The sequence below is a fragment of the Balaenoptera borealis genome (genome assembly GCF_965194805.1).
Source record: "Balaenoptera borealis genome assembly, chromosome: 3".
Taxonomy (NCBI): Eukaryota; Metazoa; Chordata; class Mammalia; order Artiodactyla; family Balaenopteridae; genus Balaenoptera; species Balaenoptera borealis.
In genome coordinates, this window is record NC_138866.1 from 111,621,744 (window position 1) to 111,640,097 (window position 18,354).

At 39.5% G+C, this 18,354-nt stretch overlaps 1 protein-coding gene across 4 annotated transcripts in view; it reads left to right on the top strand.

The window, feature by feature from the left end:
• The window catches only part of USP3 (ubiquitin specific peptidase 3), a 223,119-nt gene that overhangs the window by 125,509 nt on the left and 79,256 nt on the right, over positions 1-18,354 (top strand). Inside the window, exon 1 of one of the 4 annotated variants that reach the window (XM_082383351.1) lies at positions 60-393. The exons of 1 other annotated variant lie outside the window; for it this stretch is intronic. In XM_082383351.1, coding sequence (XP_082239477.1) covers positions 303-393 — 91 coding nt within the window. In that variant the 5' untranslated portion in view covers positions 60-302. Of the gene's footprint in view, positions 1-59; positions 394-564; positions 1,032-18,354 lie in introns of those variants that run through there. 2 more of the 4 variants (XM_082383350.1, XM_082383353.1) reach the window with 2 other exon arrangements.

The window sequence follows — 18,354 nt, forward strand, 5'->3', positions numbered from 1 at the left end:
GCCCAGGGGAGGGGAGGGGCCGACCTGGGAAGACGGAAGCCCCCAGCCGAGGGGTGGCGGCAGAACCCGGATGCCGGAGCACCACGTTTTCCGGAGCCGGGCTTCGGGAGACGGCGGGCGGGAAAACCCGGCGCCCGGAAGCTTTTGCTTTCTTTGACGCAAGGGCTCGGGACGCAGCCGCCGTCGGCCGAGCGCCCGGCGAGGAACGACCCCAGGCAGAGCCTTCGGAGTCCCTCCTCCGCCCCTCCCCCCCCTCGCCTGGTCTCGGAGCCTCAGTCCTCCTCGCCGCCCTCCTCGTGGCCATGGAGTGTCCGCACCTGAGCTCCAGCGTCTGCATCGCCCCGGACTCAGCCAAGTTCCCCAACGGCTCCCCGTCGTCCTGGTGCTGCAGCGGTGAGTGCGGCCCCAGGCGGCCCTGCAGCGCACCCGAGGCCCCGGCTCTGCCGGGCCTGCCGTCTAGGGGCCGCGGGCAGTCAGCGCGCGGACTCGGGGAGCGGTGCGGGCAAGCCGGGCCCGGCGGCTGGGGAGGGGTACGCGGCGAGGCGGGCGGAGCGGCGGCGGCGGCTCCTTTGTTTCCCGCGGCCCGACGGTCCGTCCGGCGAAGGAGAGGCCCGCGAGGGATAGAGACCGCGGGGGCCACGAGCTCGTGGGGACGGCGGCGAGCGGGGACCCTGGCCTGCGGCTCGCGCCCCCGCGCCGCCCTGCAGTGCCCGGGGGTTGTGCTGGCCTGTGTCGCCGGGTCGGGGGCCGCGGGGGGTGGGTGTCCGGCCCCCACAAGGCGGCCGCACGTGTGGCGGGGCCCGAGTTGCGTCCCCTCCTAGACCGGACGGGAAAAGCGCCGCTCAGGGGCGCAGCTTTGTCTCGGCTGCGGGGCGCGCTGGGGCCCTTAGCTACCTGCCCCGGACCCGCTTCCTTTCGCTTCCCCCCATGCTCCGGCGACCAGATCCACGCCGGGCGAGCGGGAGCCGGGACCTCGAGAGGTGCTTAGAACTCGGGCGGCCGAGGTCGGAGTCTTTCATCAGCCCGGGAAGGTGAAGTTTGAAAACAGGCTGCGGGCTGAAAAAGCTCAGAAGGCTGATTGAGCAGCTGTTTTGGAGGGGCGGCTCGCGTTGCCTTTCAGATATTTTTGTTTGTTTGAAATTGCTTTGGGATTTCCGAGTCCATGTGCTGTAGGACAGTTATTAGGTTTATGTAATGCTTTTGCATTGCTTAAGCATCTTATCTCCTTCTGCCGGGCCCCTCGGAAGCCCCAGTGCCCTCTTATTGTCTGCTCTAGCGACTTAAGATCGCACCGGCCACACTGCTTTGATTACTTCCTGGTAGGGCCCTGGTGCCGCCGATAGAGTCTTTGTTTATCAGCTTTGAGATGATCAGTGGTAGCTTGGGTTGTAGTGTAAAATTTGAATTGTGCATTTCAAAAATCTTAAGTTCATTTGAAGAAATAAAGGGAAGAAAACAGCAATGGTACGATTTAGCTGTGTGACATTTCTCATTGTGGGCCGGAGCTGGGAAGATAGTTCAGAGAATGCCTTGACACTTTTGACAGGTTACTTCTTAAATGGTGATTATGTCCTTGGAGAAAAACACAGGTAAGGCCACAAAGAAAAATGTACCCTGGGATAAGGAATGGAAATAACTGCGGTTTCCTTGAGCTCTCAGAGGTTTGATGCTTTGCTTGCCTTTGTAAAGTCAGATTGTCTTTTTCTGCATGAAGCCCATAAAGATTAACCGGTTAATTGGTTTTACAGTGCAGTATTGCAGTTCTTTTATGAGGGTGTAGAAACTTACCTACGAATGTTTCTTCTACAGTGAATGTTGAGTATGAAACAACAAATAAGGTGTGTTAAACTGCTTTACAAATTAGTTGGTGTTGCATTATCTATAATTGTAGCTAGAGCTGTGGTGCTGTAACTGTAACCCCTGCCCCAGGGATTGAAAAAAAAAAAAAGACCAAAGTAAACACTAGGAAAAGCATACCTCATGAGGAATGATGAAACTACTTCTGCTCATCTGTGGTAAACTACAGGGATAGATACAAAGCAGACAGCACACTTCTGGCTGTTTCTAGGTAAAATCACATCAAGTTTTAAAATGGCCTCATTGGTCACATGCATCTAAAAAAAGGAAAAGAGTTTATGCAAGTGGCAGATATCCTGTTGTGAGTCAGTCTTGCCTTTGTCAGTCAGGGCGTCCACTTGAGTGTGGAAAAGAGATGCAGAAAATTGAGCATCTCTTGAGGAACTTAAGTTAAATTGGAGCATAACTAAGAGGCTTGTGCTGATAAAAAAGAACAAACTAGTATGTGTAGTCCTAAGGGAGGGGTGATTTCTATCCAAGGGCTAGGATGTCATCTTTGCATCTTGCAACGAAGTTTGTCTCTGACATTGCTTTGGGAGGGTGATTTTAGTCATGTGCGTGGATTTGTAGAACCAATAAAGCTAGTTTTGCAACTTTATGTGGGTTTTTTGCTTCTGCTCATGTTCTGTGAGTTGAACCCATTTCATGTGGGCCTTCCACTTTTTCTTGGCACCCATTCATTGATATAGTCTCATGTTTTTGTATTGAGCTTGATCTTGTTCTTGCCTGCCTGTTGTTTCAGTGATTAAATGATTATTAAAACTGTGAGTCCTTGACGAATTCATCATCTTGGAGGGTTATGTATTCTGGTGTTTATTCTCCAGCACTCTCGAATTTCTTCCTTCATTTCTTTCTTTCTTTTTCTTTCTTTTTGGGTAGCCAATGTGTGGAATAATGCGGTGACCAAGTATTGAGTCTGATTACATTCTTATTAGGGAGGGAAAAATCTCTGTTTTGGCACTGGAACAATAAAATTAATGCCCTTGCCTTGTTTTCTTTGGGAGCTTCTAGTTACACCACAGTGAAACAGCCTTAAGGCAGCCAAGCAAATTGCAAAAGACCAACATCCTAGGCTCTCCTAGGTAGCAATACATCCTTGGAAGGTAGTTCTATTTCCTTGGAGCATCGGTTTCATTATGTCATCTGTTAAAAAAGAAGGGAGGGTGGGAATAATACTTCACATTTACTTCACAGGTTGTTGTTAGGATGAACAAGGTAATTTTTGTGAAAACTTTGAGAAACTCCAAACACTATTCAAGTAATAGGTGGTATTATAGGTCAGAACATCTTTATAAAGAGGACTCTCAGTAAATATCTAAAGCCCCTTAGATAGGGCCTAGGATGGACTGGCTTTATGCTGAATTATGCTTTGCAAGGAGATATATTATTCAACAAGATTAGGAGGTGTAAGAAGTAATTATACTTCACAATTAACTTGAGCTTCTTATCTATGAGAAGCCCTTGGTACATATTATTGTATATGTTTTATAATTGTGTACCACAGTGATTCTCAAGCTTTTTGTCTTCAGGACCCCCTTACCCTCTTAAAATTATTAAGAACCCAAAGAGCCTTTGTTTGTACAGCTTATATTTATTGATATTTGATGTACAAGGAATTAAAACAGAAAAAAATTTTAATATATATTTATTAAATCATTTACAATTAGCAATAATAAATCCATTACCTGTTAACATAATAGTTTGTATAAAATAACTATACTTTCAAAACAAAAAAATTGGTGAGAAGATTGGAATTATTTTAATTTTTGCAACTCTGTTGTCTGGCTTAATAGAAGACAGCTGGATTTTCATATCTGCTTTTGCATTCAGTCTCTTGAGATACCACACATCATGTAGCTTCTGGAGAACTCCACTGCGTGCTGGTGAGAGAATGAGGGTAAAGAATAAAAGTAACATCAATGTTATTTATGAAAATAGTTTGAGCTCATGTACCCCATGCAGGGGTTTTGGAAACTCTCAGGGCCTCAGGATCACACTTTGAGAACCCACTTGTATACAACGATAGTAACAGTTAAGGACACCTGCTCTGATCAAAATAGCTTTAAAATATTAAAGAATTCCTTAAGGCCTTAAAACTAGCAACATTTATGTCTGTGTGGAGACTTACAGAGTTTACAAAATGTATTAGCTGGGACCATGGGGTCCAGTAGTCAGTCCCTTGCTCTCAAAAAAGTTACAGTCTAATCTAGTTGGGGAGAGACAGGAAACTAACTGGTTAGAAGATTAATCCATGTTGTGGTTTAAGGTAAATGTTGAAAATAGCAATCTTCTTATGAGGTAAAAGTTGATTTATGTCTAATTTTGCTACAGGCATTCTCATTTTTATTTATTTATTTATTTATTTTTGGCTACGTTGGGTCTTCGTTTGCTGTGCGCGGGCTTTCTCTAGTTGCAGCGAGCGGGGGCTTCTCTTGTTGCGGAGCACGGGCTCTAGGCGCATGGGCTTCAGTAGTTGTGGCGCGTGGGCTCAGTAGTTGTGACTCGTAGGCTCTAGAGCGCAGGCTCAGTAGTTGTGGCGCACGGGCTTAGTTGCTCCGTGGCATGTGGGATCGTCCCAGACCAGGGATTGAACCCGCGTCCCCTGCATTGGCAGGTGGATTCTTAACCACTGTGCCACCAGTAGAGTCCCTAGGCATTCTCATTTTAAATGAAAAAGTTTTAAATAAAAACTAGGACATTCTCTCAAGGTTTTTGTTAAGTGCACATATCAGAGGTTATTTTCAGAAGCTGGAGTCTTGGGCATTTCATATTTTTGTGGGTAAAAGAGTTAAACCAGTGGCAAAATACTGGGGGAAACCCAAATTGTTTAAAAGGATGCCCTAAACACAACTGTTTTAATAACTAAGGAAAGCCAAAGACTTTAAGTGTTTGGGTTAAGTAACCAGTTAAATTGGAGATATTTTAATAGCGTAGGCATGAGAATTTTTCCGTGATTAATTCTTCAAAGAATTGAGAAGGCCTCTCTTTTTTTAAAAATTAATTAATTAATTTTTGGCTGCATTGGGTCTTCATTGCTGCACATGGGCTTTCTCTAGTTGCCGCGAGCGGGGGCTACTCTTCGTTGCGGCCCGCGGGTTTCTCATTGCAGTGGCTTCTCTTTGTTGCGGAGCACGGGGTCTAGGCGCAGGGGCTTCAGTAGTTGTGGCTCTCAGGCTCTAGAGTGCAGGCTCAGTGGGCAGATTCTTAACTGCTGCACCACCAGGGAAATCCGAGAAGGCTTCTTAAAGTTTCTAGTACATGCTTGCCCTCACATTACCTAAGGAAAGTAAGTGTAGGGACTTCCCTGGTGGCGCAGTGGTTAAGAATCCACCTGCCAATGCAGGGGACACGGGTTCGAGCCCTGGTCCGGGAAGATCCTACATGCCGCGGAGCAACTAAGTCCGTGCGCCACAACTACTGAGCCTGCAGTCTAGAGCCCGCGAGCCACAACTACTGAAGCCCACGCGCCAAGAGCCTGTGCTCCCCAACGAGAAGCCACTGCAATAAGAAGCCCGCGCACCGCAACAAAGAGTAGCCCCCGCTCCAAGCAACTAGAGAAAGCCCGCGTGCAGCAACGAAGACCCAACGCAGCCAAAAATAAATAAATAAATAAATAAACTTATTTAAAAAAAAAAAAAGAAAAGTAAGTAGATTAAGTAAATGTTTTGCAGTTTGGGGTGGATATTGGAGATAAAACCTTTTTTGAAGATCCATTTAGTAGGATGGTGTTCTGATTATTGATTCCTTGTCATTGGTAATAAATCTGTAGTTTGTGATGAAGCTTGTGATAAAGGTGAGAAATCACCTTGATGGGATGATGGGTTATTTTGTATCGTATTTCTCTCACAACCTAAATCTAAAGAAGACTCTTGTATGCCCAGTAGACTAAAATTTCTAGGTAGGACCAGTCATTTGTTCATCATAAGGTCAAATGCATTTACTGCTTTTTAGTAATAACCCTGTATGAAATATTTATTAAGTGCCTAGCGTGTAATAAGACACTCAGTAAATATTTGCTTAATGAATGAAGGAACTTTCTTCCACGTGGATGGTGGCTGGAATGGCCTTAAACTTTATGTTTAAAATAAATGGAAAGTAAGTGAGCTTCTCCCCAGAATGCTTTCACCAGTCCTTACTTCCAGTTTTTAGTCTGTAAAGTAAACTTTGACTGGATTGTGAGCAACTGACCATCTGCAACGTTGTTACCACGACGAATTTGTATTCGTTTGACATTCTGTGTTTATAGGTGGGCAGGTAGCCATTTTTAGTAGTAAATGTGGATGGGGCAGTTAAAAATCAATGGACAGGTGTTACTTTTTTCACATTAATTTTGAAGATTAACATTTGATTTTTATATGCTTTTCTGAAGAATTTAAACTTTTTAAAAAATAATATTTGTACGCTTAAGTCAAATGTAATTGTCTTTCTGGTTTTTCTGGCAGTATCCACCCCCAGTCCCAGCCCCCAGAACCTTAAAGCAGCCTAAACATATTTACAAAGTCTCTGAATAATTGGTAGTACATGTGAAGGACCTGGAATTTAGAATGTGCTCCATGTGTTTGTTTGAAGAGGCTGCAGTCTAGGGATTAAGCCTAACATTTTGCTGTTGTGAAGAAGTTTTGACACATGGATCAAAAGTTATTTTCTGATGGTATTCTTAGTAGTATACAAAGAATATCCTTCTTGGCCTAAGCAGGAGAAAGGATGGGATTGATGGGAGAATTTGAACTCTTTGTTTCTGTTTCTTGTTATTCATTTATCCTCAAAATAACTCATTCTCATCATTCTTTGCTTTTACAGCATTAGCCTTAGGCTCTTATACCATCCTACTTTTTCCTCTTTGAAATTTATGCAATTTCCTTCTTTACTGGAATATAATAGATTAATTTTGGATCCTTTAAACTCAATTTGGAAATACTTATGTTTTTCTAGTGTTTGTAGCTCAGTAAGCAGAACAGTGAGTAATTTAGTTTGTAGCTCATTGAGTAATTTAAATTCCTGTTTTAAAATTTGAGTCCCTCTTCCATCAGGGAATAATTTACAAATATCAGTACATTTCCCCCAACCTGCTTTGTTTTTTTCTTTTTGAGCTATTTCCCCCTTCTTGAGCTGTATTATACATTTTCCTTCTTTGAAAAAATAAATTAGTGTCCAACCTATGGGTTTTGTGTTCAACCTAGGCATCCATATAGACTTGGGTAGTAGTTTATTAATGTTTGAAGTGGAAAATATATACTGTTTAATGTATTTTAGTGTTTTATGTTTACTCATAGCTCCTTTAAACATGAGAGCAACTGCATTCTAGGTGTTTTAATAGAGCTTTCCTGGACAGATGGCTTAGGAGGAAGTACTTAGATTCTCAGCAGGGGCTAGTACTTTTTGGAGGGTTTATTTGTGATGAAGCTTACCTTGATTGACAGCTTAGAATGCTGAGAATACCATTAACAACAGGAACAGCTTGTTCATCTTACCTAGAATTGTTTTGTGCCAAGACCTCTCAAGATGCTCTGTGATTTATAACAGTCTGTTTTGAGAATGTAGGTAAGAGTAGGTATCTTTCATAATGAAAGGAAATTTACCTAAAAATTGTTCATTGCAATTGTATCCTGAAATCTTTCCGATTGTTGAATGATCTTTGGCTTAGAAATTTGTAAACAGAGATCATTTTTTAACTGCTGTAAGTCTGCAGATGTTAGTATATATAGTAATTCCAGATGTTTTCTCATCTATTAGTTTTACTCAGTAGGAGGAGAACTGAGAACAACATAAAGTAACTTCAAAGCAGTTGGCTAGCATTTAATCCTGACTAATTTAATTAACTACCCATCCTTGTAGTTTTTCCTGTTTCATAGATTGTGAAACTGAGACAAAGATTAACAGAGTTGCTCAAGATGCTTGGGGGCATTAGAGATAGCCCAAAGTTTAAATTCAAATACCATTCAAACCATACTTCTGGCTTGCCTTTGTAAAAGCAGGGTCTTTATTTTGTCATCTAGTCGCTTAATGCTTGATAAGTTAAAGGATTATAAGTGTTTGGAAACATACTCTGAATAATTCCTTTGAAGATTTTTGATGTGAAAGTACATTTTAAATTCTACCTTTTGAAAATAATTTTAGATTTCTGTATTTGATTAGCCCTTCCTCCCCCTGTTTATTGATTAAAGTGCCACCAAGTTGGAACTAGATTGTTAGTACAGTTGGAAGAACACTGTTTTTGAATGTCTGAATTTCGGTTCAGGTCTAATTTTTTTGTAGGCTGAAATTCACATTAGTTCAGATATCATGAGTCAGCCTTCTCACCATAGCTATGGATAAAATGCAGTTAACTTTTGGTTATTTTATAAATGTGCTTCGCTTCTTGAAGTTGCCCCCTCCCATTTTTTCATTTTGTTTCTGCTGGAGGAGATTCTTTTTGGAGGTGGGTTTGTTGTGGGGTGGGAGAGGGAGAGAATTCTTAAGAAAGGGAATTTTGCTTTTGCCTCTGGTAGCTCAGAGGTTATTTGAATCTTTGCTTTTAGGCAGGGTACTTCGTTGATTCCATCTATTATATTCTAAGATTTTCCAATTATATTTCTTGTAAAAGTTAATTATAGTCTTTAGACTGCAGGGCTTAAAACAGATTTCCCTCCCTTCTTCCGCCCCCCCCTTCTTAAGACATACTGAAAATTAGGTATATATGTGTGCTATTTACAGATATATAAAATGCAGATAAGCTTAAGACAGCAGTTTCAGATTTTGAAAACTATTGTTGAAATTAAACTTGGACATTGGAAAATGAAGTTTGTAGTTGTCTTTGTGTTTATCTAAATACTTCACCATTAATCAATGCTAGCTAATTAAATTTTATAAGACTCTTTTGAGGAGGGAATTGAGAGTTTATTTTGAATATGAACCAGCTTGTGTCTTTGAAAAGATATTATAACCAACTGGATTTTTTCTGGAGACTTTGTACTTTAGGATTGAATAGCTCTATCAGTGGGCTGTTTTCCATTTTGAGTAGATGTTCTTTCCTGATATTTTTTCTTTGTTCTAGCTGGGTTTAAGGCAGCCTTGTAGAAATCTGCTTGCCTGTTTATCCTTGACCTGCCCTGAAGACTCTTAATTTTATGGACTGTTCTTATACTATCTCATCACCAGGAACAGCAGGCTCGTGATTAACTGTCATGTTCTTGCAGGTTTAATTTAACTGATTGTAGGATAGTACACTTGTTGATTTAGCTTCTTTAAATCTTTGTCCTTACTGACCACACTCAGGTTTTCCTTTTTAGATAATAGATTATTGTCCATTCCTTTGTCTTGAACATTTTTTGTACAATATTGGGATGGTAGGATTTTGGTCCAAGTTTGTGAAGATGTGCTGAAATTTCTAGGGGGCAAATTTTTTTTTGGTGATGGAATGTTTCCTTGGGATAATTGATAGAAAACATGTTAGAGAAATATTCTAATATAATATTTTTGAAAAAGAACTTCTATATAACTTAGACACTCTGGGGCCGACACATATTATTGATTGAGTGATTTTTAAATTTTAGTGTCACACAGTAAAATTGAGATTAACTCTAGTTTTCATTTGAATTATTTTGAATGTTAATTGTGAGCCGTATTAACATTGGAGAAATCATTTGCAACAACTGGCTCAAGCTTCACCTTATGTGTATGAAGTAGCTGCCAGAGCTCAACGTTCATGCTGTGAGAATTTAATTCTAATTTAATTTAGCTGCATCGGTTTCATTTCAGTTATTTCAAATGTTTTGTTTGTGTATAGTCTTTTTAGAACTTCATTTTAAAAATATTTTTCAGGCTTTTTTTCTTTGAATAATTAATAGAGATTTTTGGGAAAATGTGGGTCAGATTTTAAAATTATACCTATTGGTTGTAAAAAATTTCCAACTCTTGGTTTGTGTTAAATAATTAGAGCAGCTATCGGAGTTTACAGATTCCTATTTTCTGTAATCTTGGGTATCTAGCCCTTTAAGCAGAGTGTAAGTATGTGCCCAGTTTGCTTTTTCTTTCCATTTCTTCCTAAAAAGTCCTGTTGATTTTAAAAGAATAGTTTCCCAGCACACCAGTAAATACAACTGTTGTAATTTCACACACCCCCATCCCCAACTTTGTGCTTTAGTGCTAACCTATATTATATACCACAAAAACTAGGAAAAGAATTATACAGTGCAGATATAAACCTCCACTCTGAGTAAAGTCTTTGATAATAAGAGGTCCCTTAACCTCTTAATTGTTTCATTTATTTATGGGAGGGAGTGCTTCCTATAAAATATATATATGCATCTTATCTTGCATACACCTGCTTTTGTTTTGAAATAATAGTTGTGTGGTGTTTACATTTATGACTTGATTCATTTCTTTTGAAAATCCCTCTACTGTTTAACCATGGATTTGCTTACTCAGGTTGCTGGCAAAGGCGTGGAATTGCATCAGATCTTGCTATATTAAATAAATGGAATATTGGATGCCAGAATTTTTCTTAAGTGATTCATGACTTTTGTGTTCATCCTGTGTATAATCAACTTGGTAAGGAAAGTTATTTTTGAAACAATATAAACCCCTGATACTTTTTCTGTAGTTATTTGTGTCTGGTCTTCCAAAGGCAAAAGTGGCCCATTTTGACTCTGATTTAGTAATCTGCTTTGACTTTAGTAGCTCTAACCCTTCTGCCCACTCTACCCTTTCCTCTCATTTGGAGGTAGGGCACAGTTCCAGTATTTAGCTGAAGACTGCAGAATAGATAAAGCATAATAGCTTCATTAGGTGTTTTTCACCACAGTAGGGCTGAACAAGTCTGAGTTTGTGATAGAATGAATAATAAAAAAATGTGTTTAGTACATTACAGTTTTAGAGAATATGTAGTTTCACATACATTATTTCCATATGTTGTTTTCATTTGACATTGAAAACTGATTTCAGAAATGCATTTCAAAATACAGTGAAATGCTTGAGCCAGTGAGGGGACCAGTTTTATGGATCAGAATTTGCCTCTGTGTAGGAAACCAGCAGGACCAGATGCCCTCTCTTTTCTGGCTCTGTAGGTATCTGAATCTGTTAACATATATATGATAAATTTTGGCCAGCTTTGAAATTACATTCTCTAGGAGAGAACACATACCATTAGCTCTGCAAATTAGCCTTGTAGTATACAGGGAATTCAGTAGGTGCCTGGCCCCAAATGATAAAGTGCTATTGTAATTTTTATTTCACCTAATAGATTATAGGCATTTTTTTTTAAGATAAAAAAATGGTTTAGGCAACTTCATGAATTGATATGACTGTTATATCAATTTACCTTTTAAAGATTAATTCATGTTTTCAAAAAGTAATACGTGTACAGTTAAGTCGTACAGTGTAGTATCAAAAGTAATACGTGTACAGTTAAGTTGTACAGTGTAGTATCAAAAGTAATACGTGTACAGTTAAGTCATACAGTGTAGTATCAAAAGGGTTAAAGTAGAGCAGCAGCCCCCCTCCCCTCTCTTCTCAGCCCTTCTGTCCACAGACCACCACTTTCAGCTCTATTTAGCTTTCTCTGTCACGTTTACCTACATACTTCTAAGTAATACGTTGTTATTTCTTAATTTATCCATTTTAGGTATCATCTCTTGACATCTTGCTATGGTAAATGAGGACATTAGTGTTTGCATTACCCTCCCCTCTGCCTCTCTCTCCATTTCTCAATATAACTAGACTACAAATTTTGATTAATATGGTGATTACTTTTTTTCTTGTCTGGCATTTTATTTTTCTTTGAGTTAATAATTGCCTTTTTTTAAAAAAATTGCTTACTTTGCCTTCTGTACATTTTCTCCCAAATGTAACCTATAAATCTGTTAAATGTCTATGAATATTATTTTCCAAGCACTTAAACACATAATGTCTTAGTATTATTTTTTCCTGAAGCTTTCCTTCCCAGAGCTCTCTTGCTCCCATCTGAACTGACTGTTCTCTAGGCCTACTCGACAGTTTTTATCCTGTGATTCCCTTGCTATTCTTTTGTATTAGATCTCTCATTTCCTGGATCCCAGGTCTTTCTCTTCCTTGGTTTATTAGACCATTTTGCTGGGGTACCTCATCTAGCTCCCGTCTCAGGAGAGGCAAATTTTTGATCCCATGCAAGTCAGACACTTTTATCCTACGTTTATACTTGACTGCTTGGGTGACTATAGACTGTTAGAAAAGATTTTTCTCTTAGAATTTTGAAAGCAGTGTTCCTTTGTTTTTAGGCTTCCAGTGTTGTTGAGAAACCTGATGCCTTTTTGATTACTGTTCCTTCATATATATCTTTTTATTCTTTCTCCTGGAAGCTTTTAGGATATTCCTTTTATCCTTGGTGTTCTGGAATTTCAGAATGATGTGTCTTGGCATGGTTAGTTGTTTATTTATTTATTTTTTTTTCTTGTGATGGGTACTCAGGGGACTTTTTTTTTTTTCACACACACACACTGTATTTTATTTTTACAAGAGATAAATAAACTGACACCAAGCATTGTAAATGGATGACCACAACAAAAGCAACAATGATTGCAATTGGTACTCAGGGGACTTTTCAATCTAAACATTTGAGAGTACACTCATCCTCCCGTACTTAAATCTCCTAGTTTGTACTTTTTTTTCTGTACAACTCCTATTAATTGAATGTTGAGCACTGTGGGTAGAACCTGTAATTTTCTTATCTTTTTATTTCTTTGCATTTTGGTTCTAGTTCCTGAGATATTTCCTAGGTGTTTTTTTTTTTTTCCCTTCCACCCTTCTGTTGAATTTTGATGATAATATTTTTAATTTTCAAGAGCTTTTTCTCATTTTTCTGCCCATTGCTTTTTCATACATCCTGTTGCTGTTGTTTTATAGTATCTTCTCTCATTACTCCTGGATTTTAGAGTTTGTTTCTTTTGAGGTTTTTCTGTGCTCCCTGCATTGTTTCTGTTTCCTCTGAGTTCCTCTTTTTCTTTTCAAAATGATTCTCTCAGACTAGAGGTTTTCTTCAAGGATCTTGTTTTATCCTTGTCTATTTTTTCATGTAAGAGTGAGGCACTAAAAAGCCCTGTAAGTGAGTGAGGTTTGTCTGTAGTGGGCTTCACCGTAAGGTTGGGAGCAGGCCACCTTCTTCATTAGAGGAAGACACTCAAGACGTCTGTATGGCTAATATTTTTTTTTAGCACCATTTAGTTTTTCAGTCTTCCCCCTGGGAGCTGCACACCTGGCCACTGATGTTCTGACATCAGGATGTAGTAAGTTCCATGAGTCTCTTGTTCCTTGCAGCCCTTGGCCCCTTGTTTTCAGTGCCACCCTTACCTTTGCTGTCTGCTGTGCCCAGTGTCCCTGAGCCCAGAGCTGCCTCCTGTCTGCACTCTTCTCTGCTGGCACTTAGGCTGTAGCTTCCTTCATGCCACTAAGATCAGTACTGCTCCTCCAGCTTCTTTCTGACTCCCAAAAATGTGTTGAAATGTGCTTGTCTCACATGATCTTTGTGAGTTAATGTCGATTTAATTTCTTTATTGTCATTTCAGTGAGATGTTAGCATGGAGAGGAGGTAAGAGAGAAATTGGTCTGCCATGCTTAATTTGGTGTTTATTTTTAAATGAGATATTTAAAATCCAGTTTTTAGGGCAAAAAAAAATGCTTTGCCCTATCAGAAGTGGATCTTATTAGTCATCATCCAGAGAGTTAAATCACTAAAACTGAAATTTTGCAGTACTGATTTTGAGTAAAAGTTCAAACTCAGATTTACCTTCCCTGATGAACAGAGCAAAATATTGTCGCTATTACCTGAGTCAGCAGAGAGAGCAGATAAGCCTGGGGGTTTGACTCTGCTTGGGAAGCCAAATATAAGACGGAGTTTGGATATATAAAAGAAACATTGAAAGAAAAAGTTGTAAGGTCACTTGGACCACTGCAATTAATATCTTGTAATACTTTTACTGGATTAATTTATCATCCATCAATAAAGGGAAGTTACTGCCAGGTTTATAGTACTGTTTGGCTCTGCACAATGGTAATTTAACCTTTTCCCTTGTGTTTTAGTAATTTAGAAAAAATGTTCTTAATTGGAAGTAAAGAATAAAATTTTTTTAATCTCAGAAAGCCTTTTTATTTTGATATAATTTCACACTTAAAGAAACATTGCTAAGAATAGTACAGAAACTCCCATGTACTCTTTGCCTAGATGATTCATCAGTTGTTAACATTTTGCCACATTTGTGTTACACGTTTGCACCTTCTTTTTACGCACCACCTCCCCACCACTGCCACCAAGTAATTTGCAGACCTAATGCTCCTTCATCCATAAATACTTTTTTTTTTTTTTTCCCCAAGCACAAGGACTTTCTTTTCACTAAGCACAGGGTATTGGTCAAAATCAGGATATTTAATAACTGAGATAATAGTATTATCGAATGCACATTCCATTCTTAGATTTCTCCAGTTGTCCCAATAATGTCCTTCGTATAATGTAGCTATTTCCCTTTTCTGCCCCCCACATCTAATCCAGGATCATGCATTTCACTTAGTTGTGAAACTCTATAGTCTCCTTCAGTCTGGAACAGTTCCTTATCCTGTCTTTGTCTTTCACATCTTGGTATTTTTGAAGAAAACAGGCTAATTATAGAGTGTACTTCAGTTTGAGTTTTTCTGTTGTTTCCTTATGATTAGATTCAGGCTGTGCACTGTTTTTGTAGGAATACTGCAGAAGCAGTGTGTATTCTCAGGGCATCATATCAAGAGGTATATGAGGTTGGTTTGTCTCATTTTGGTGATATTAACTTTGATAATTAAGGTGATAGTTGCAAGGTTATTTACTGTAAAGTTACTATTTTCCCTTTGTTATTAATAGGTAATTTGTAGGAAATGCTTTGAGATCTTATGTATAGATGTCTTATTCCTCATCAAACGTTCATCTAGTAATTTAGCATCCATTGATGATTGTTGACTGAATCAGTTATTACTAGGATGGTTGCAAGATGTTGATTTTCTAACTTATTTCTTCTAAGTATATACAGGGAAGAGCTTTCCTTTCTCACCCACTTGTTTATTCATTTATTTTATTAACATGGACTCATAGATTTTTATTTTATTTTGTGACATTCTGTTATTTATTTTGAAGCTCAAATTGTCTTAGATTTGGCTAGTGGGAGCCTCCTTAGGTCATAATTTTGACATGCCCCTATTGTTCTTGGAGCCCTTTCTTACTTTCTGGCATGGCAAGGTGCTCCAGGCTCATCTTGTACTCAGCCTGCCCCAGTCCTGGAATCAGCCATTTCTCCAAGTAGCCATCATTCCTTTCAGTGGGGAATAAGGTTTATAAACTAAGATCTCTCAGCAAATAGGAGCTAAGAAATATAAATATATATAAATAAATAAACATGTCTATATTTGTGTGTGTGTGTAACCATGAGTTCATTTTGATACCTTTAATTCCAATTCAGCACTACAGATCTAGTCTTGCCCTTTCTGTATTTGTAATGCCCTTCTCTAACAGAGAGAATCTGGTTCCCATTATCTCAGCGTATGTACTTGTTTGCCCCATGCTATAATCAGAGAAAGTAGTTCTAAACTGCTAACCCATACCATTGCAAAGAAAACTCCTTATAACGAGTTCACTATTTGTTTACAGTTTCTTTTTGTCTGTATACTCGTAAAATATGAAGTGTTATGTTCAAAAGTTGTTTGGGTTGTTTTCTTCCCTTTCCTTCCATCTTTTAATACACTGATTTATTTGATTTACAGTTAGCTTTGTTTGTTTCTGTTTGATTTTCATTTTAGATTTTTTTCCACCTCATCCTTGCTGATTTTATTTTACTTTTTGAGTATATAAAACATGAGTATGGTTCCAAAAGTTAAAGCCATACCAAGAAGTGTTACTACCTAACCCTTCTACTCACTCCTATCCACCCCATGTAGACAACCAATTATTTTTATCTATCCTTCCTGTTTCTTTTTGTAAAAAAAAAAAGCAGGTACATGAGTATTTTCTTATTTTCTCTCACCAAAGGTAGCAAACTGAGTATACTCTTTTGGAATTTGCTTCTTTCATTTAATAGTGTGTTCTGGATATCACTCCATGTTTGTAGAAATTTTACTTATTATTTTTTAACAGCTTCATAGTACTCCATTTGTGATGTGTCACAGTGAATTCAAACATTCTCCTATCTTTGAGCATTTAGGTTGTTTCCAGTATTTTGCAGTTTCAGATAATGCTGCAGCTAACAGCCTTGTACAAATATATTTTTGTATTATTGGGTATCTTCAGGGAAGATTAAAAGTTTTAACTTTTTAATCATGTGAGCAATAATGTGTAAGTGATTTTATAATAATACTTCAAACTATTTGTCTGCCTGCTCCTATCTTCCCATCTACCGTGATCTTACAAAATACATTCAAGGCTGTGGAAGTGAAATACATTATTGTAATTATATTTCTGTCTGGGAAACCTTGAAATCAGAGAGCTGAAAGTGACCTTGGAAACATTTTTAGTCTACGTTCAGGTTCATTTTAAGCAGTTGACTTTTCCTTTTACATACTCGTCAATGCTCTTTTACCACCTAAGTACTCAGACCCAGCTGTTGTAGTAGTTTTCTCTTTTAATTTAATTCATGTTAGATTCCTGTGTCATACTGTTAACTGGCTGCTCCCTTGGGTTATAGAATGGCAGTAGGATAAGACGGTTATACATAGGATAGAAATAAGGATTTGGGCATGCAAAGACGGTTATACATAGGATAGAAATAAGGATTTGGGCATCCATTTTCTCTGACAGGTCTCAGCACATTAGTGAGTAGTATAAACTCAGAGGAGCATCTTGGATTCCTAGATAATGCAGCTGGTTGATGACTTCCAGTCTTTTGTTCCAACAAGTGGGCATTGGAGTAGAAGGGCGACCTCCTCCTGCATTGCTAGATAACCAGGTAAAAAGATTGACCACATAGCTTTCCATCAGAAGGGCCATAAAAGGATAACATATGTGTTGAGATAACGATCCCCTCAGCCTAAGGGTGACTGGAGCCTCCAAACAGATCACTTCTGGCCCTGCGATGACTCTTCAATTTATGTGCATGCACCATACAGATGTTATCATTTTCCATGCATGTCCTGACATGAAAAAGATTAGGAAAGTTGGCTAGAGCAGTCTCAAAATTAGCCTCTGAGAGCCAAGGATGGTTCCGTTTAAAGAGAACCAGGTAATCCTTATTTATCTTGGATAAAGAAGAATTGAATTATTTAGAGTAGAATACAGGAATAGTGGTTTAGAGATTTTTGAAGGTCGTTTTTTACAATATAGGACAACATTAGGAGTGATGTTTTGCTCAAGAATTAGGTTGTCTTATGGTAATGACAGCACACCTGGATTTAAAATATTAATGCGATACAGAAAGAGCCAGTCCAAAGGATGATTGCAGCTTAGTTGATGACAGACTGCAGTGTTTTTACTGTCTTACTACCCCTGTTGCAGAGGGGATAGTCTAGTGTTTGGATAGTTTTTGATTCCTATGGAGTAGAACCTCTCAAAGGGTCTCATCCTCACTTCTACTAAACAACAATGTCAGTCATTCCCATGAGTGGTTTGGCAGGGGTGAACGGTAGATGCTGTATCGCTGATACCCCTCCTTGTACAGGTAGTGTTCTGATCATCTGTTGCTGCATAACAAACTGTCTTACATCTTAGTGGCTTAGAACAACCATTTTATTTTTCTTATCATCTTGTGGGTCAGGAATTCAGGAGGAGCTTGGCTGGGGCTGTCTCAGCTGGCGCACCTGAAGCTGGAGCACCCACTTCCATGGTGACTTCTTAACTCACATGTCTTGTGCCTCTGTGCTCCTGCTGTCTGTTTCTGTCCCCCCCCACCCCCCCATCCCCCATGGTGTCACATTCTGCAAGGTCTCTCTGTGTCGTTTGGGTTTCTCACAGTGTGTTGGTCTCAGGGTGATTAGGCTTCTTACATGGTGGCTGGCTTCCCCAAGAGCAAGCAATACAAAGAAGAAGCTGTCAATTTCTTAAAACTCAGACCTGCACATTGACACGCAGTCACTTCTGCCATATTCAGTTAGTCAGGGCACTGCAGAGCCTGCCCAGATTCAAGGAAAGAGGACATAGACCTGCCTCTCAATGGGAGGAGTGGTCATCTTTAATCTATCATAGGGCCATTAAGCAGAAAGGAGAGAATGGTTGTGAGAAATAACTGAACTGTGACTTTATCAGAAAAACGATCAGACATTTACTCATCTAATGAGTCAGGAGAGAATAACTGATTGCCAGCCTTGAATAAGAATGGGACTGAAGCCAGAGGAGGAAGGTGGGAAAGATGCTCATGGGGCGAAGCGGAAAGGCAACCGAGGTAAGCTTTACTTCATAGTTGCCTTCCCTGCCTTGGCCCTGAACTCTTGGTTCCGTGATCTTCTGTGAGCCCCAGCCTGCCACTTCTGAGCAGTTTGGATTTGGTACTCATGCTTGGTCTCCTCCTCCTTCAGCATCTGGACCTCCGCTTAGTCTCCTGA